The 18043-nt window shown below is 40.4% G+C and overlaps 1 protein-coding gene across 1 annotated transcript; it reads left to right on the top strand.

Annotated features, from left to right (window-relative positions):
- The first annotated feature begins 12291 nt into the window (after nucleotides 1–12291).
- rnf26 (ring finger protein 26) lies at nucleotides 12292–16309 on the top strand. The gene has a single exon (XM_056375078.1). It carries the CDS (start codon nucleotides 12781–12783, stop codon nucleotides 14131–14133), a length of 1353 nt encoding a protein of 450 aa, XP_056231053.1. The 5' UTR covers nucleotides 12292–12780; the 3' UTR covers nucleotides 14134–16309.
- Nucleotides 16310–18043: the final 1734 nt, after the last annotated feature.

Genomic DNA, 18043 nt, shown 5'->3' with positions numbered 1-18043 from the left:
TATTTTCTCGACACACGTTCTACTTTGAACAACTCAGTCTTAGCTCTTCTCTGGCTTATTAGTGTCGGTCAAACAGCAGTTCTAAGCCCGAGTTCAAACTGGTGGTTATTTTTTTACAGTGTGCAGAAAGGGAGGCACTTCAGGGCGGAGATCTGCAGCGAAATACAGTATTCAGTTATAATTTACAGCACCCTTTTTTTTCTCTCTTTTTTTTTTTAGCAAGAGTCTTACAGGATGCATGTTCTCTCCAAGGTTACAATGGCTTATGTTTTCTCAACAGGAAACCATGACTGGTAAAGGATGACTGCCTGAAGCGAAGCATTGGCGTGAGCTTGGTGCGAAAGAAAAGGTGTGGCAGTTGTAGGTGCATTTATCATTCAGGACTGGGGCTCAGTTTTAATCATTCCAAAAAACATGGTCTAAAGTTCATGGCAAAAGCAATAGTATAAGTGGATATGGACGGACCCGAAATGCATTTGCACCTGCAGACTGTTAAAGTGGAGCCCTACATGTTAACTTCCAAGCCAATTCCAAATAGTTGCATCTGAAAAAAATTGCCATACACATAAGTTAGAGACAGCACATATACAGGTGCTGGTCATTAAATTGAATATCATCAAAAAGTTGATTTATTTCGGTAATTCCATTCAAAAAGTGAAACTTGTATATTATATTAATTCATTACACAGACTGATATATTTCAAATGTTTATTTCTTTTAATTTTGATGATTATAACTGACAACTAATGAAAATTCAGTACCTCAGAAAATTAGAATATTACTTAACACCAATAAAAAAAAAGGATTTTTAGAAATGTTGGCCAACTGAAAAGTATGAACATGAAAAGTATGAGCATGTACAGCACTCAATACTTAGTCGGGGCTCCTTTTGCCTGAATTACTGCAGCAATGCGGCGTGGCATGGAGTCGATCAGTCTGTGGCACTGCTCAGGTGTTATGAGAGCCCAGGTTGCTCTGATAGTGGCCTTCAGCTCTTCTGCATTGTTGGGTCTGGTGTCTCTCATCTTCCTCTTCACAATACTCCATAGATTTTCTATGGGGTTAAGGTCAGGCGAGTTTGCTGGCCAATTAAGAACAGGGATACCATGGTCCTTAAACCAGGTACTGGTAGCTTTGGCACTATGTGCAGGTGCCAAGTCCTGTTGGAAAATAAAATCTGCATCTCCATAAAGTTGGTCAGCAGCAGGAAGCATGAAGTGCTCTAAAACTTCCTGGTAGACGGCTGCGTTGACCTTGGACCTCAGAAAACACAGTGGACCAACACCAGCAGATGACATGGCTCCCCAAACCATCACTGACTGTGGAAACTTTACACTGGACCTCAAGCAGCGTGGATTCTGTGCCTCTTCTCTCTTCCTCCAGACTCTGGGACCTTGATTTCCAAAGGAAATGCAAAATTTACTTTCAGAGAACATAACTTTGGACCACTCAGCAGCAGTCCAGTCCTTTTTGTCTTTAGCCCAGGCGAGACGCTTCTGTCTCTTGTTCAAGAGTGGCTTGACACAAGGAATGCGACAGCTGAAACCCATGTCTTGCATACGTCTGTGCGTGGTGGTTCTTGAAGCACTGACTCCAGCTGCAGTCCACTCTTTGTGAATCGCCCCCACATTTTTGAATGGGTTTTGTTTCACAATCCTCTCCAGGATGCGGTTATCGCTATTGCTTGTACACTTTTTTCTACCACATCTTTTCCTTCCCTTCGCCTCTCTATTAATGTGCTTGGACACAGAGCTCTGTGAACAGCCAGCCTCTTTAGCAATGACCTTTTGTGTCTTGCCCTCCTTGTGCAAGGTGTCAATGGTCATCTTTTGGACAGCTGTCAGGTCAGCAGTCTTCCCCATGATTGTGTAGCCTACAGAACTAGACTGAGAGACCATTTAAAGACCTTTGCAGGTGTTTTGAGTTAATTAGCTGATTAGAGTGTGGCACCAGGTGTCTTCAATATTGAACCTTTTCACAATATTCTAATTTTCTGAGATACTGAATTTGGGGTTTTCATTAGTTGTCAGTTATAATCATCAAAATTAAAAGAAATAAACACTTTAAATATATCAGTCTGTGTGGAATGAATGTATACAGTATACAAGTTTCACTTTTTGAATGGAATTACTGAAATAAATCAACTTTTTGATGATATTCTAATTTATTGACCAGTACCTGTATGTATTTGTAAAATGAGTTAGAAACAACAGAATATCTTTCTGCTTTTGTCTCATGCAGGGCACAGCCTCCATCTGGGATCCACAAAAGTTTCAGCCACTGATTTCTTGCATGTTATCGCAATAGCAGCATATTTTTCCCTCCTCTGCTAATAATGATGCGGCCTGCGATGTCATCCACCCTGTTACAAACCGGCTTCAGACACAGCACCCTCAGTCTTTATGCCAACACAAAAGAGGCATTCAACTTAGCACCTGGTGCACTTCAATCCTGTGCACGGACCTCTTGTACGCAGGGAGCCAGCAGTCACTAACACAGTAGAAAGGTGGTCCGATGAGGCTGTGGTGGCTTTAACGATTGTTTTGACTCAACTGTGTGAGAAGTACTTTGTGATGATGATGGGGAGGACGTTGACAGTCTCACACACTGCATAATGGACTACATAAACTTCTGTGTGGAAAATGCTATCTGTACGACCAATGGAGAAACTCCAACTCAGTCCCGTGGCATTCGGCTTGACCAATGGTGAAAATATGATCACTCTACTGTGATCACTCACTCAATCAGTCATTCACAGTCCAGCCAAAAACTCTTCTCTGCAGAGCCTCATTTATGTCCAAGAGACCTCCATGACGCAGAGCAATGCTATGCATCATACAATCTTCCACAAAGAATGCTCCGACCTGTTGTGGGCTATATTGTAATGCTTCACCTGACTTATCCAAACATCTGAAATGCATCTTCAGCAAACTCTGCTTGTAAGTAACAAACAGAGCTTACACATGTTTTACACTCACCTCTGTTGCTGCATATTAGTACCTTGATAATGAGCCCATAAAATAACAGTGAAATTCTTTGTCGGTTTTTGTTGGTCAGTCGCTTTCTGCTGCCTCGATATAACAATGTGCCCAACCACACCTCATTTTAAATGGGGTGCTCAGATGTGTGTATTTGGTATATTAAACAACATGGCTGCTGGATGGAATAATGACAACTGTGTCGATCTGAAACTAGCACACACACTTGCCTTGTACTTTGTGCTTCTTTGCGCCTGGTGTAAGGTAGGGCCCATGGTATGTATCATCTGTGTGTGCTTGGTGACCTCGAACTAATTTAATGATGATATCAGGGCTGTTTTTTGCAGTGGTGTGTTGCTGGTAGCAGATGCAGGCAGGATCATAATAATCACAATCAGATTTATTGGCCAAGTACATTAAAACACACAAAAAATTTGTTCAAGCAACACAGACAATATACATATCATTTATACACAATACAGCTCTATAAAAGACAACTAATACGTACATGAAGTGCAAGTGTGTGTTGTTGTGCAAACAATGTGCATCATCTATGGGAATGAAATTTTGATGTTTCAGTATTTGTGCGGTACAGTATTTATAGATGTGAATGGCCCAGCTAGCCCACTAGTATAAGTGTACAGGGTTCTTTAGCGCCTGTCGGAGGGGAGGAGTTGGAAAAGGTCGTGTCCAGGGTGCAAGGATGATTTTTCTCTGCCCATTTCCTGGTTCTTGAAGAGTACAAATCCTGGAGGGTGGACAGAGCACCGACAGTGACTTTTTTCAGCTGCCCTTATTGTTTGTTGCACTCTGTTCCTGTCCAGTTTTGTGGCTGCTCTGAATCAGACTGTGATGGACATGATGCACTATACTTCCTCAGTAGCTGGGCTTCTTTGAGGATGGAGTTGATGTTGGTAAGATAGGAGAGGAAGATAGAATAGGCAGAAGCACAGGGAGGGATGAGGACTAAACATAACTCCATCCTGCATGCTCCATAGTGAACGGATGCAGCTGCAGAGTATCTTTAGTCTCCAACTCACTGTCATTCAAAAAGCTGAAACCATGTCTTGTTTTGGTGATAGTCATCGGACTGTCAGGACGGCCTGAAGCAGGGCATCGCATTAGCAAGTTATAAGTTTTAATGCAGATATCATGTCACATACATTTCTCTTATAGCATGTCAGCATACGCCATTCAGCTGAATTTGCCCTCTATCAATAACTGTTGCACAGATAATCTTTATCTACATCTAGGAACTCATAAAACTGTGAATATGACTCCCTCTGTGTAATAGATGCCAAGCTTAATATGAACATAATAAGGGTGCTGAATCAGACTGACTCCCTAAACAAACCATGGAAAAACACAGTGCTTGCCAGAGGACAAAATCTCATTTACATGATGCTGACCTTGTGCGCTTTGGCTGCGGAGTCCGCTCTGTGATAGGTAAAACAGTTTGTAAGAGCATATACATAGTTTTAACTGTCAGGGTTTGGATAAGTGCAGTGCAGACATTTTCTCAAAGAGGAGAAAATGACACAAAATACTGTGCAGTTGACCATCTGGCCAGATACCAGGAGGTTCTGGCTTGCTTGATCTAAATCAACGTTATTTAAAAAATTTAGTCCGTCCAAAGTGCCACAAATTGAGCACAGTACATTTACACAGGAAAATTAGGCATGCAGTTAATAAATTAGACTACAGTTTAAATGATTAAAATGATTGCAACCTGATGGATTAATTACAGATAAAGCCCAGCTTAGAGCTATCAGACCTTTGAGCCTGATACAAAATAAATATTTGAGAGTAACAGTAAAAGTCTCATGATGATATTTACCATTTGATATTTAACGTAAACACATACTGTGACTCAAACATTTTCGATGAGGATCCCATAAATGTGCTAACTGATCTCGGATGTTTTTGAAGTGGCAGTAAATTGTGCTGACTGGAGGGTTGTTCCACCGTCTGAAGCTGCAACAATACTCTTCATTTTAAACCTGGTGTTCGGCACAGCCCGGAGCGTTTCATCAGAAGACCTGAGTTACCAATGCGTGTTACAAACATACAACACTTCCTCACACTCCGAACAGACAGGGATAAAAGATCAAACTGTCAGTGCAGTCAGAGCACTAATTTCATCTTAGTATTATTGGATCCCATGTGAACTGTCACAGTCTGTGCAGTTGGACGCACATCAAAGATGGATAGGATGTGTGAGGCACACTTTGTAACCTTCAATGCTGGAAATCACCGCTGTGTCTGCCAAGTGGACTGCTTCTGAGTGAAAGGGGCCACATAGGAAGGAGCACGCAATGCTACTGAAGTCACTGATGTGATGGAGTCCACAGAGGAGACAAGGTCTGCTTCAGCTGCAAAGTCAAAGTCCTCAGAGGAAGAAGCTGTTTTCCAGAAGTATGGCAAAGTCGTGTTTTGTTTTGTTTGAGCCTTTTCCACGTTGTTGCGGTTTGATACGTCTGGAAAAGAAAAAGAGAGCACGCTGTCCAACAAAGAATGGATACCTTACCTTATGTGCTTTCATTAATTCGTGTTTGATCAGGACATTTGGTTACTGAAACGATCATGTTTCAAGAATATTATCTTTAGGTTTGTCAAAAATCTGGGATTTGTTTTTCTGTTTTCTCATTTATTTTCATTGATCTATTTCAAGCTGTGGTCTTTAAATATGTTTTTTTTATTTGTTTTTGTTTGGTGGCAACCGAATAAAAAGGCCGTGAGAGAGCTTCAGGGATCTTTTTCAGCTTATTGCTTATTGCTGCTTTCGTCTACCTCTGTGTGAAATCATAGACTTGTTTAAAAAATGAGTACCAATTCCAAGTGGTTAAATCTGCAGTCATTATTGTGAACCGCATATGAGCCATAAAAAGCCATAAAATTTAACAGATGTAGCTGAGGAGGCACGGGCCGAGCAAGCAGTCAGTTGTTTACCTGCCGAATAGTGGCTGCATCAGCAGATGTGTCTGTCCAGTAGCTTTAAATAAAATTCAAGCCATTAAGTGATTCTTTTATGTTTTTTTTATATCCACTAGTGATGCCCTTTTTCTGACTCTGTTTTGGGGAAAACAAACATCATAAAATAAAACTTGGTCATGATCAAGAAGAGGGTCCAATTGTCTTGTTAATTCAGCATTAAAGGAACAGACAGCTCAATTATGGGAACCTCTAAAGCTCACCAACACATTGTTTTGGTCTTTGTTACTTCTCTTGGCTGTTTGACCTTCACTGTGCAGAATGATGTATGTTCAGATTGTGATACTAAAAGGCTGTTTTCAAATTCATCTGCTGAAAGTGGAAAGTTTCTCTGCGCTCACCTAAAATCTGAGTTTTGTTGCAGAGATTTGTGATGCACAACTAGTCTGAAAGCCAATCCTGGTCAAACAACAGGCAGCTTACACAAGTGTGATGTGGAAACTTGAAGCTTCCAGTATACTGTATGTACATTTAATGTAATTTCAGGAAAATAGGAAATAGCTTATCCAGTAGTTAGACTTTTTCAAATGAAAGACAATTGCATTTAGAAACCAAAATCATACATTCATTTAATTCTTATGAAGGCTAAAAATCTGAAAATCTGAAAGAATCACACCCATGGTCTCTGTGCTGTTCTTTATTTTGAGGGTCTGTTATTTCTAAATGTTCAGAGCAGGTGGACAGCAGAAAATATCACAGAAAGGAAAAAAGAAAGTGTGTCTGCTTTTAGTCGACAGGTCCTGTAGTCTTCACCAGATATCACTGGTGTTCTGTTTTTCTTTCCCTCCTGAAGCTCTCAGAGGGGATCTGTTGGTGGAGATATGAGCTCTATTGCTCTGTTTAGATGGAAATATGAGGTCAATACTGATAACATATCTGCCCGTCTCTCTCTCTCTGAGCCTGCTGTGATGTTGTGTTTATTTGGTCTTGTGTTGTGGGGAAACTCAACACAACATCCTCTCTGGATTTATGTTTCGCTGCCATAGAGAGGGAAACAATTGACATTGTCTGATCCCTCACAATGTGCTTTACATTGTGCTTTCTTCCTACAGTAGATTACAGTATTTATCTGAAAACGACCAAGTATCCTACAGCAAACGACAGGCCAGCCGATACATACTGACGTTACTGCTTTTTTTTTTAAAAAACTGATTACAAATGGATGTACAGATGGGTGTAAACCACTGCGTCGATTCTTTCATTTCCTTTAGGGTGAAGCACCGTCCTTATGGTGTGCATTGATAGCAAAGAACTGGCTGTTCTCAAAACAACTACATTGTTCTGCCACTCAAGGTCATTAAATCATGACTGAATCTTAAGGGCTGCCATGAGACTTGGGTGTGGCACAAGGAGAATGGGTACAGTATGTAAGTAAACATATAGAATCTGAGAACTTTTTTCAGCAGTCCTCTTAAAATTCCTGGTGGACAAATTGCAAGAATGTCCCTCTTTCGCCTTTTATTTAATATGATACATCCTGAACAGGGCGTTTGGGAATACCAGGGGGCAATGGGTTTGGGAATGAGACTCAATGAACAGGAAAAGGCCCATACCCTCGCCCACAAAGTTCCCAGGGACTGCAAAGCCCTGAAACATCTGACAGGACCATGTTTCACAACCTGCTGACTGGGGAAAACCTCCAGCTTTCAACCACTGGACTATTCATATTACTTCTAAATAAATCTTTAACCTATTTTCCCATTGATGGTTATATTAAATCCCAAAATGTCAGACTAATTATTTACATAAAATAATGTTTAATTTATAATCAAGTATTGCATCTCTATTGGGTGTAGTCACACACCGTTTTGGTCTCTACCTGGCTCCTTTAATATTTCCACTCCTGGTGCACTGACATGAATGTCCTTACCATGCACCCCTATGTATGTCATTCCTCAGTGATTGATAATCACACACGACTTCTGTTTATCTCACCGGGGCTCACAGCGCTGTGCTCATCGACTGAAGAACGCCTGAAGGAAGGAAACAGAGGAAAAGAAGTCATTCTTTCCGAGCCACTGAAGCCAGACCCGAGAGCAAGTTGTTTTGGGGGGTAGTCTGTCCGGCATGAGAGGCGGCTATTGTCCGAGTTGCTCCAGAGGACGGGGGGCTTTTGAGCGTACACTGGTATGGTGAGGGGGGGAAGAGTGGGAGAGAAATTTGAATTTCTGCTAAACTCCATCACAACAACAGGGATTGTGACAAAGAGACACTTTGATAACTTCATGGGCCAAGACTTGAACATTTCTTCTCCATGGTGATTATATGTAATAGGGGGCATTAATCATAGTAAATCCACCCACTGACATGTTTCTTCATTGTTTAGGCCTCGGATGACTTTGTTGTTAAAAAGAAGAGAAAGGGAAGATGAATATGTAAAAAAAAAAAGGCCTATAAAGGCTAATGACTGCAGTTTAGTAATGCAATTTGTTATCTCTGCTTGGGGCAATTGTAAATAAGGGAAAATGAGGATTATAGACACTGAACAGACACTTACACTGCACATAAATCCCCAGTTAATCAAGTCTTTTCTGTAGGAAAGATGAATTAGAAAGATAATTTCAACCTTTTCCCAAAAGACTTGCTTCAAGAATCTTCCAGAAATTAGTGTCTGGATCTTTAAACTTGAAAGAATAAGGAAAGTCACTGCTTTAAAATCAAGAAAACTGAAACTGAACTTTGCTGTAAAATTGTGATTTACATTAGAAACAAGTAGAAGAATAATGGAGTTTTGCAGTGCAGCTCGCATAGCTTTCATTCTTTCAAATAAAGACTGTATACAGCCCTTTGAGCTCTTCCATCTAGTTTCGTGATGCCATGTTGTCTGTCATCATATGGATTCAGTGGCAAGTTACAGCTTCATAGAGTGACATGCTTTTCTGTGCTTGGTAGTAGAGAGTAAATTATTGATTTGCTTTCAACATTTCAGAATTATTTCAGAACTAAGCTTAGAACTTTGACACTTAATTACAGCCCAAAAACTTAGTCTAATATATTAGAAGAAGGTGGATGTTACCGCCGTCAAACAGTGAGTGAAGCAGCACCCTTACATCTTGAAAGATTAGAACTAAAATTTTAGCTCTAATTTTTGATGACCAATCCCAGGAGTCAAGTTGTTTGATGTTCATTCCACCTTAGCTGGACTATTTGTGTGATGTCCGGCCTGGGTTATTTGTGGTCGTTTCCTGTTTCATTTTGAAATCCACTTACCTTATTTACATTTACTAATTTAGATGACGTTTTTACCCAAAGTGACTTACAATTGAGGGACATCACTTATGTGTTCATTGTTGTTTTACTTCCAACCTTTGTGTTTTTTCCCGCCTGTTTTCCGCATTACCCTCGTTTCATCAGCCGACTGTACAGCCTTGTCTTTGCATTGTAGTTAGTCACGCTTTCAGCTGTTCCAGTGTCCAGTTGTGTATTCCTTGTATATGACTTTTTGCCTGCTCCCTGTCTTCTTTGTTTGCCACGCTGACTGACATCCTGTGTATGAACTCTGGCTTTCCAATAAAGATTTGTATTTTTTACCTCTTACCTGATATTCTGTGTGATCCTGTGATTGTTACAGCGTGTGGTATTAGAGGGCTGGGTTATGATTCCTTCATGTCTTAGTTGTAGTTTATTTTCTTTTGGCTTTTTTGTTATGTTGTTTTTGGTTTATTGTATATTCATTTTTATCTGTATCAATTTCTGAGGAGGGAAACATTGTCTTAATAAAGTGAGCTCAACTGATGGATGGTGAGGGATTCCTTGGTGTTCTTCTCAAGTCATGATTTTTTGAAGCCGTGCACCTGACTTCACAGTGTGCAGGACTTTTATTGAAATTAGTGCCTGAAGCTTGATAAACAAAATGGTTAATCAATTAAGTTAGAAAATAACTAATAAATAATAGATAATTGTTGTTTGCAGAACTATTTGTAGTGTAGAGAGAATAAATTATTAATCAAAAAATATGATTCAAGTAATGAAAACATTAATCAATTGCAGCCCTAATACTGACTAAACAATTGTTCTTACTGAGGTAATTTTTTGTCGCAGGGGCAGAATAATGAGTCATGAAGCAGGAAGCTACTGCTACTACATCCTGCAAACTCATGGACATCCTGCAGATGCGGAGACAAGGTCCTGAGAAGACGACTCAAAGAAGAGGAATGTCATGTCAGAGGCCTCCACAGTCTTAGTCATCCCATTCTTATCTCTCTGAAGTACATCAGTAAAATCACCACTGCCTCGATTTCTGCAGTGAGTCTTTTGTCCCTCTCAGTTTGCCATCACTCCCTCTGTCGCCCTCTCAGCGTGCTGCAGAGGCAGCGAGGTTGAGGCGGAGGGCTGCTGTGGAATGCAGGGTCCTGCTCTGGGTCTCGACCAGTCTGCACTCCACTGATTTCTACTGTTTAGAGTTTGTGTTTTCCCAGAGAAGATTCTGGTCTGCCGCCTACCCCCTGTCCTCTTTCTAAAACACACACACATGTATTCTGAATGTAAATTTATGTGAGTCCAGTGTACTGGCTGGCAGCCAAAGTAATCACTGAATCTGAGGATCTGAACTCTAAATCCCAAAATAAACCACAAAATCTGGGAACATAACGTAAAAAGTCCCCCTCAGCTTTGCCATGATGACAGATTGTCCAAGATTGTGGGCAGAGTGGTCTGTGCATCAATGGTTACTGTAGAAAGTTGACAAACTATGTTCTAGTGTGTGTGTGTGTGTGTGTGTGTGTGTGTGTGTTTGCCTCGGACTGTTTGTAGACATTATATTCTATAAAACATTATTGAATTCACCCTATAGCTCAAAGCTGATTAAATACAGAAATTTGAATGCAATACACAAGGCGATATTTCCAGTATCAACAATTCTGCAACTGTGCCCTCAAAGCAGTGAGGCAGAAAGTAAGGTGGAAGTCGAACCTGCAAGTAATGTTTTTATTTTGTGGTTGTATTAACCATAAGCACAATTCCGCCTTAACCTGGAGGGAATATATAAACATTTTGGGAAATATGCTTCTTAGTTTTCAGTGGGGAGTTAGGGAGTTGTGACGACTTTATGAGAAGTTTATCTTCTAAAATCACACACAAATGACACACTGTCTGTGTTGATTTTCAGACAAAATGGCTTTAAATTTGATATTAAACTAAATTTTAAACTAAATTCAAAATTAATCATTTGTACCTTGGAAGTCTGGAAGAGGTTTTAAAGGAATACTTTGACATTTTTATACAATTGACTCTTCTTGTTGAGAGTTAGATGAGAAGATCAGTAACGTCTGTATTGTAAATATGTACCTATAGCTAGTAACCAGTTGGCTTAGTGTAGAACAAAGATTTGAAGGGGGGAAACAGCCTGCCTGACTCTATGCAGTTCATCTTTGCAAGAAAAAAAAGCTCAATGCTCAGCAGCTCAGATGGGGAGGATGAAGCACAAGGCAAGGAAGGAAATATTGTTCAGGACTGCAAACTTTGTGTTTCATTGTCATTGAAGTGGCACTGAGGTAATGGGAGACAATAGCTCAACAAGTGAGATCATGAACGGGTTGGGGACATTGGAAAATACTCACACACACACACACACACACACACACACACACACACACACACACACAGGGATTTATATTTTTAAAAATTTTTATTTATCAAATCTATTTTTTTAATCAAAACACTTGAATTCCCTAAAAACAAACAAAAAAGCTACTCTAATTCCAAATTAGACACAGAATGCCATCAGCTGATGATGAATCAGCTTCCACGCTATTGTAGTTTTATTGGTACAGCTGTTGCCAGTGTCAATATAACTGTTATGTTATTCATTATTAAAGGATCACTATATCAGTTCAATACTATAATGTCATTATTATACTACTGATATATTTTATTATACTATTGGGACTATTGCTGTATCTCATCACGTTATTATCATTTTCAATATTATTATTAGGCAGTACCAGCAGCAGCAGTAATAACAGTAATTCTACTCATTGTTGTGTGTAGTTTATATGCTGCACCTTACCTTGAAATTAACTGAACATAACTAAACTCATCTACAGGAGAGAGAGAGAGAGAGACAGAGAGAGAGAGAGAGAGAGAGAGAGAGAGAGAGAGAGAGAGAGAGAGAATCAGTCCATAGTCATAACTATAAACTAAACTTTTTTTTTTAATCGAACCACTTGCAGTTTAATATGCATTTCATTCAGTAACAGTGTTCTTTACTGTAGTGCACGATACTGTGAATGAACTAAATGAATATATGGATAAATAATAATAATAAATAAATTATTTTATTTTGTAAAACTCACCGGAAAGAGAATAGTAAGGTCAGCTGACACGACCAAAACAAACATGGCGACGAAGGGAAAAACGGCAAACATATTGACGCTTTTTGTGTGTTTTTCCTCGTCTTTCTTGATTTTGCCTGTTTGTTTTTGCACATTAAATCTTTTGTAAAATGACTGCCTGAATAATAAATAGTTTCTGGAACATTTTCTGAACGGAGAGCAGAAGCGAAACCCCGAAAATCAACGGAAGTTCCTGGCTCTCTTTTGAAACCAAACATCCGCTTCTCTCTAACGCGTGTGTTTACGGTGTTAGCTCGTCATTTTAGCCGAGCAAAGATGAAGCAAAAATGAAAATGAATTCAGTTTATCGTTTAACAAAACGAGGAATGGCGTGCGGGTTCGGCTAACACACGGGACGAGCTAACTGCCTGAACAAGATGTAACGTCCGAGTGTCTCACTCTGAGCAAATAATCAAGACATGGATTTTGCCACGGAGACCACCTGTGAACAAAGATCGATAAGCTGAAGATACATTACCATGGGTTTGGTGAACGTTGTCATCTCCACCATAGGAAAATGCCTGGACGCCGTTTGTTTACTCCTGGACCTGAATTTTCTCATCGTCCACACCGTGGTGCGGACTCTGCTGGGGGTTGTCGCCTTCATAAACAGCCTGCCCAACCTCCTCCTCGCCTCAGTGCTGGAGCTGGGAAACCTCATCGTCTTTTGCCTGGTGTCCATGGCAGAGGCGACTTCCAACGTCGCCCACAGCACTGTCACCATGTTAGGGAGCTTGGTGTTGGCTCTGGAGGGGCTGCTAGAGAGCCTCAAGATGGTGGGTTACCTGTCCATTCACGTCCTCTTCCGGGGGAAGGAGCAGTTGTGTCGAGGTCTGCTGTTGGTGCTGGAGGGCTGTGGCATCGCTGTCAGCCTGGTGGTCTATTTCACTAACACGGTGGTAAACTTTGCACTCATTGCCACTCAGAATGTGTACCTGGCGGTGGTCAGTGTGTGGCAGACAGTCTCCAGCCCGCTGCAGAAGGTGCTGGAGCTCACGCTGACCTCCCTCACTTTTCTGTACAGCAGCCTGGTTGGGACATCAGCTTTCCTGTGGTCGCCCTGTAAGCTGGTTTTGGATTTTCTGGTTTCACTGGTGCACATGTTCATCAGCATCTTCCTACTGAACATCTACGGCCTCCTGCTCACAGTCACTATCGCTGTGACTACCATGGCTTACCTGAACCCAGCGCAGACCCGGCAGGCTACCGTGCGAATTATGGATTACATCAGTTCTTTTCCTGCTCTGCGCAGACTGCTTCTGGCTCTACACCACCTTGCCTCAACTTTGCGGAGCGCCCCACATGTGGTACATGGTAACGTGCAACGCCTGCAAAGGATACTCCATCACCTCTACCTACTGGAGAGAGGACTTTGGCAGCAGCTGACGCGACACAGCAGCCAACTAGGCCTGGTGCTTAGGACACACCTCCACAGGTACAACAACAACAGAGTGCGAGGCCACGGTGACCCCGGCGAGGAGCGGCGGGGCCCACCAGATGGAAGAGCAGGAGATGGAGCCCACCAGATGGAGATGCTGGATTTAGTTTTCCCCTCCTCCAGTACAGACAGACCACTAAAGAAGCAGTCATCTTCAGGCAAAGACTGTAAACCTCTGCCTGCTGAGAATCTGCTGACTCTACTGAAGGAGCAGGAGGACAGGAAGAAGTGTGTAATCTGTCAGGACTGTACCAAGACGGTGGTGCTGCTGCCGTGCAGGCACCTCTGCTTGTGTAGAGACTGTACAGACATCCTGTTGAGGCAGCCTATCTACCAACACAACTGCCCGCTCTGTCGACACATGATCCTCAACACTATGGACGTGTATCTATGAGGGACCAGTGGAAGTATATCTATGGGTTTTTGACACTAAGGAGCCTAATAATCAGTATCTATGCTTAACATTTTACCACCATTGAATTGATGCTGTATGACTTATGTTTTACTAGGTTTTGTTAAAGGATACGTCTGGTGACATTCTATATTTATCGTGCTGTCAACAAATCCCATGATAACAGCAAAAGTAACAAAGCATTGATAACTCAATCTCCCAGTACTTTCTGCTTCTCTTCCCTGACTGTGGCACTCAGACCCAAACCTATTCGTTCCAACTGAACGCAATAAATCTTAAATAAAACAGCTCATAAATGTATTGTTTTATTTTTTTTTTTAAACAAACTAAAACAACTGGCCTCTGCAGTTTTTAACAAATTTCACAGGAGTAAACAGGTGTAAATGGGCTGTGACTGGTTTTATCATTTGTTCTGGATTTATTGATAGTAAAATAGAGAATATCACCAGACTTATCTTTAAAAAATTGGTTTCTGATCTGTGTTCTCTGCCAGCAGTTCAGAAGAGAAATACTAAACACATGCACAGGAAATTATATAATACTTGTGCCTAAGGATGCTGAGCAAACTACGGCGCTGAAGTGCCACCACCAAATAAAGAGACCAGGGTTGCAACGATTATATAACGATTATTTCCATTATCCATTAATCTGCAGATTATTTTCTCAATTGATTGTTCTGTCTAAAAAAATATATAATAAAAGAAAAAACAAGCAAAACATTTTTGTGAAGCTAGAACCAGCAAAGGTTTGGCATGGCTGAAACCAAATACCTGCAGATTAATTTTCTACCTATCGACTGATTAATCAACAAATCATTGCAGTTCTAAAAGAGACTGCAAAATCATTTTTCCAAAAATGTAGCTGGACTGTTTCACCACTGTCCACAATTAAATTTTTTCATGTGTGTCCTTTGCGCATTGAACTGTGGGAGAATAGAAGGGTTTTTTTTTTTGTATGCACACTAACTGTTTACTTCATTTTGTTGCTTTTCAAGTGTGAACACACAACATACTAAATATCCTGCTTAAACTAAGTCTGTAAGGTGGATTTGGGTCACAGCTAGAGTCTCTGTTTTGGCACTGTAATGCGCCTGTTTAAATGATTCAGTGTTGCGATGTTGAGTCTCAGGTCTCGTAGCCATGGTAACCCATAGTTGCCCCCCCTTTCTGATGCTGAAATGCTTACCACTGCTCATATCTTAAAAACAAACTGTGTGCTTTATTGCATGAGCATACAGGTGATTCCACACATGCTGTATATTTAACAGGGTTGCAGTAGAAGCCTTTACCATTTAAATATATGTCAGTAAATGTCTGTGCTTCATAGAGCCATGTAAAGAGTTAACAAAAACGTTTCCTGTATTTTAGGAAAGTGATTTATAATTTTCCAGTCAGTGATGATAAAATACAACTTTATTCCATTTATTTGTTCTATTGATAGGGCGTATTCCAGTCTTCCATCAGTGGCGTATTACAGTCACCACCAACACATAATCCATAAAAGGCTTTCCCTTTCCATTGCCTTTGTAATAACACATAGATTTCTGTTTTATAAAAGGACCATAAACTAATAAGGCTTCATAATTTCATTTGCATTTGTTTTTCATTTGTTGCTGTTGAAGCTGAAGTGTTGATATTGATCAGTGTTTAAGGTTTACAGGGCAATTTTGTGACACCACTTAGTGTATTGATGTTGATGGTGGGGGGATGCTGTCTGTAATGTGCCCTCATTTGCTTTTTGAAAAGTTTTTTTTTTTTCTTTAAATAATTTGTATGATTAGAAGACATTTGATTTCTGCATTATATTTGTGACTGGAGCTAAAACATTACTGTTTTCCTTGCTACATTACACAGATATAATTTATGAATGTGATCTGAATGTCAGTTGTCAAAGATTTCTGGAGACCAGACTGTAGTCATTATGGACTACTACTTCTCTCAGGTATTCCTAAAATGTCAGTGTATAGCATTCCTAACTAGAGATTGCAGTGGACTGAAAACCGGCTCACATGACCATCATCTGTTGCTACCGGCAGCATGTATGACACAGTGTGGGACAATGTGATTTGAAGACATGAATGTAACATGGGTTTTTTATTGCTGTGGCTGCCACATAATGGCAAGTCCTCTGTTGATAATAAATAAAAAGAGACAAAACAGTTTCAGGATCTTCTTCACCAACTCAACAAACACATTATACATGTATAAAATATATACATATATATGTATATATTTTATATATATATATGCACAACAGGAGACACATGTATATCAAACACTTGAGTTAATTTATTAGGGCTGCAACTAATGCATGTTTTCATTTGTTGATTAATCAATTAATGTATAGAGTGTCAGCCAGAAATGCCCACAGAAGTTCCAAGAGTCTGATGTCTTAAAGTGTCTTTTGTCCTGCCAACAACCTGAACATATTCATCGTAGGATGATTGAAAAGTAAGAAAAACAGATTATATTAACATTTGAGAAACTGGAACCAGTGAGTTTTTACTCACAAAATGACTTAAACAATGAATCAATTATCAAAATGAGTCGATCAACTAATCAATCAATAGAATAATTATTTCAGATCTAAAATGTATTTACATTTAAGTAACAGAAAATAGTTCGAACAAATAAGCAGGGCAACTCTAATATCCTCCCAGCCACAGATTAGTTTACAGCAGCGTGTGCTTCTGCATCGGCAAAACACATGAAAAAAAAGGCACATATTTCAAGCGCTGGCCTCTCCGTCTTTTACCAAATTTGGTTTTACTGATTTTGCCATATTTTCATGGTGCCCGCACAGCCTGCTGTATGTCCGCGGGGGTCCCTCTTATGCAGACTGTGATGCAGATTTGTACAACTGGAATGCAATAATTACATCCGGGGGGGGGGGGGGGGGGGCTGGACACATGAGATTACAAATTATTTTACTGCATCTGAAACCAAAGATAATGCAACAGCTGATTTCAGAGATAGGCTAGTTCATGTCTTGGGGCTGTAGAAGGGTCGCAGGGATAGAAGGGGGGTAATGGTCATAAGGGACCACAATTCACCAGAGCTTTGCGGTTCACAGCTTCAGAGGCTTCATTCTTGTTCCCAATGTTCTCTCTAAAAATATCCCCAGTTCCACATTAGACATAAAGATAAAAGAATGGACTTAATGACATCAATGTAGAATATATTTGAATTTTAGTGGGGTTTTTTCAATAAGAGTTTGATGTTATTAATGATTAATTGTATATTAATTATCATCTTTTACTGTTGATTTGATCCTCTCATCTTTATAACGGAGGTTTCTACTTGATGACCACAAAGTAAACTAAATGCTGTTAACTGGGATCAGAAAACAAATCCAGGGGCTGTTTATTGTCTCCTGACCCACGAGTCCAGCCTCTGCAGTGTTTATGTGTTAGTTGTAAATGAGGATGGTGTTAACAGAGGAGAGGAAGTTTAATATCAGGGGAACAGCAGGGAGGAGTAAACCGAGGAGAGCTTTATACCCCAGGGATTCGACCTCTTCCTTCTGACCCTGCTGGTCCTGACCGGGAGCAGTGTGGGAACATGTCAAACTCTAGTGCACTTTTCCCTGCATCACTCAGGCTCTACTTTTTCTGTTCATGATCACTGCCTCCATTGCTTGCTTTGACTCATGATTTCTCCATCATCTCTACATCGTGTGCTTTAATCTCAGCATCTTAACAAGTGGGAAAACTTCTTCAAAACCAGAAAGGTTCAAGTGATCAGAACAGTCAGTGTCTGCCCTGCTAAAACATCAAGAAGGTGAATGTCTTTTAGCTACAAACAGCACTCCTGTGGATTTGACCTCGACTGCTGACCTCCCTGTGGGGGGTCATGAACAATGAGATAATTTCCTTTCTATCTCTGATTTTGGC

The sequence above is a fragment of the Seriola aureovittata genome, chromosome 4 (genome assembly GCF_021018895.1).
Source record: "Seriola aureovittata isolate HTS-2021-v1 ecotype China chromosome 4, ASM2101889v1, whole genome shotgun sequence".
In the NCBI taxonomy this organism is placed as follows: Eukaryota; Metazoa; Chordata; class Actinopteri; order Carangiformes; family Carangidae; genus Seriola; species Seriola aureovittata.
This window is presented reverse-complemented; position numbering and strand designations above follow the sequence as displayed.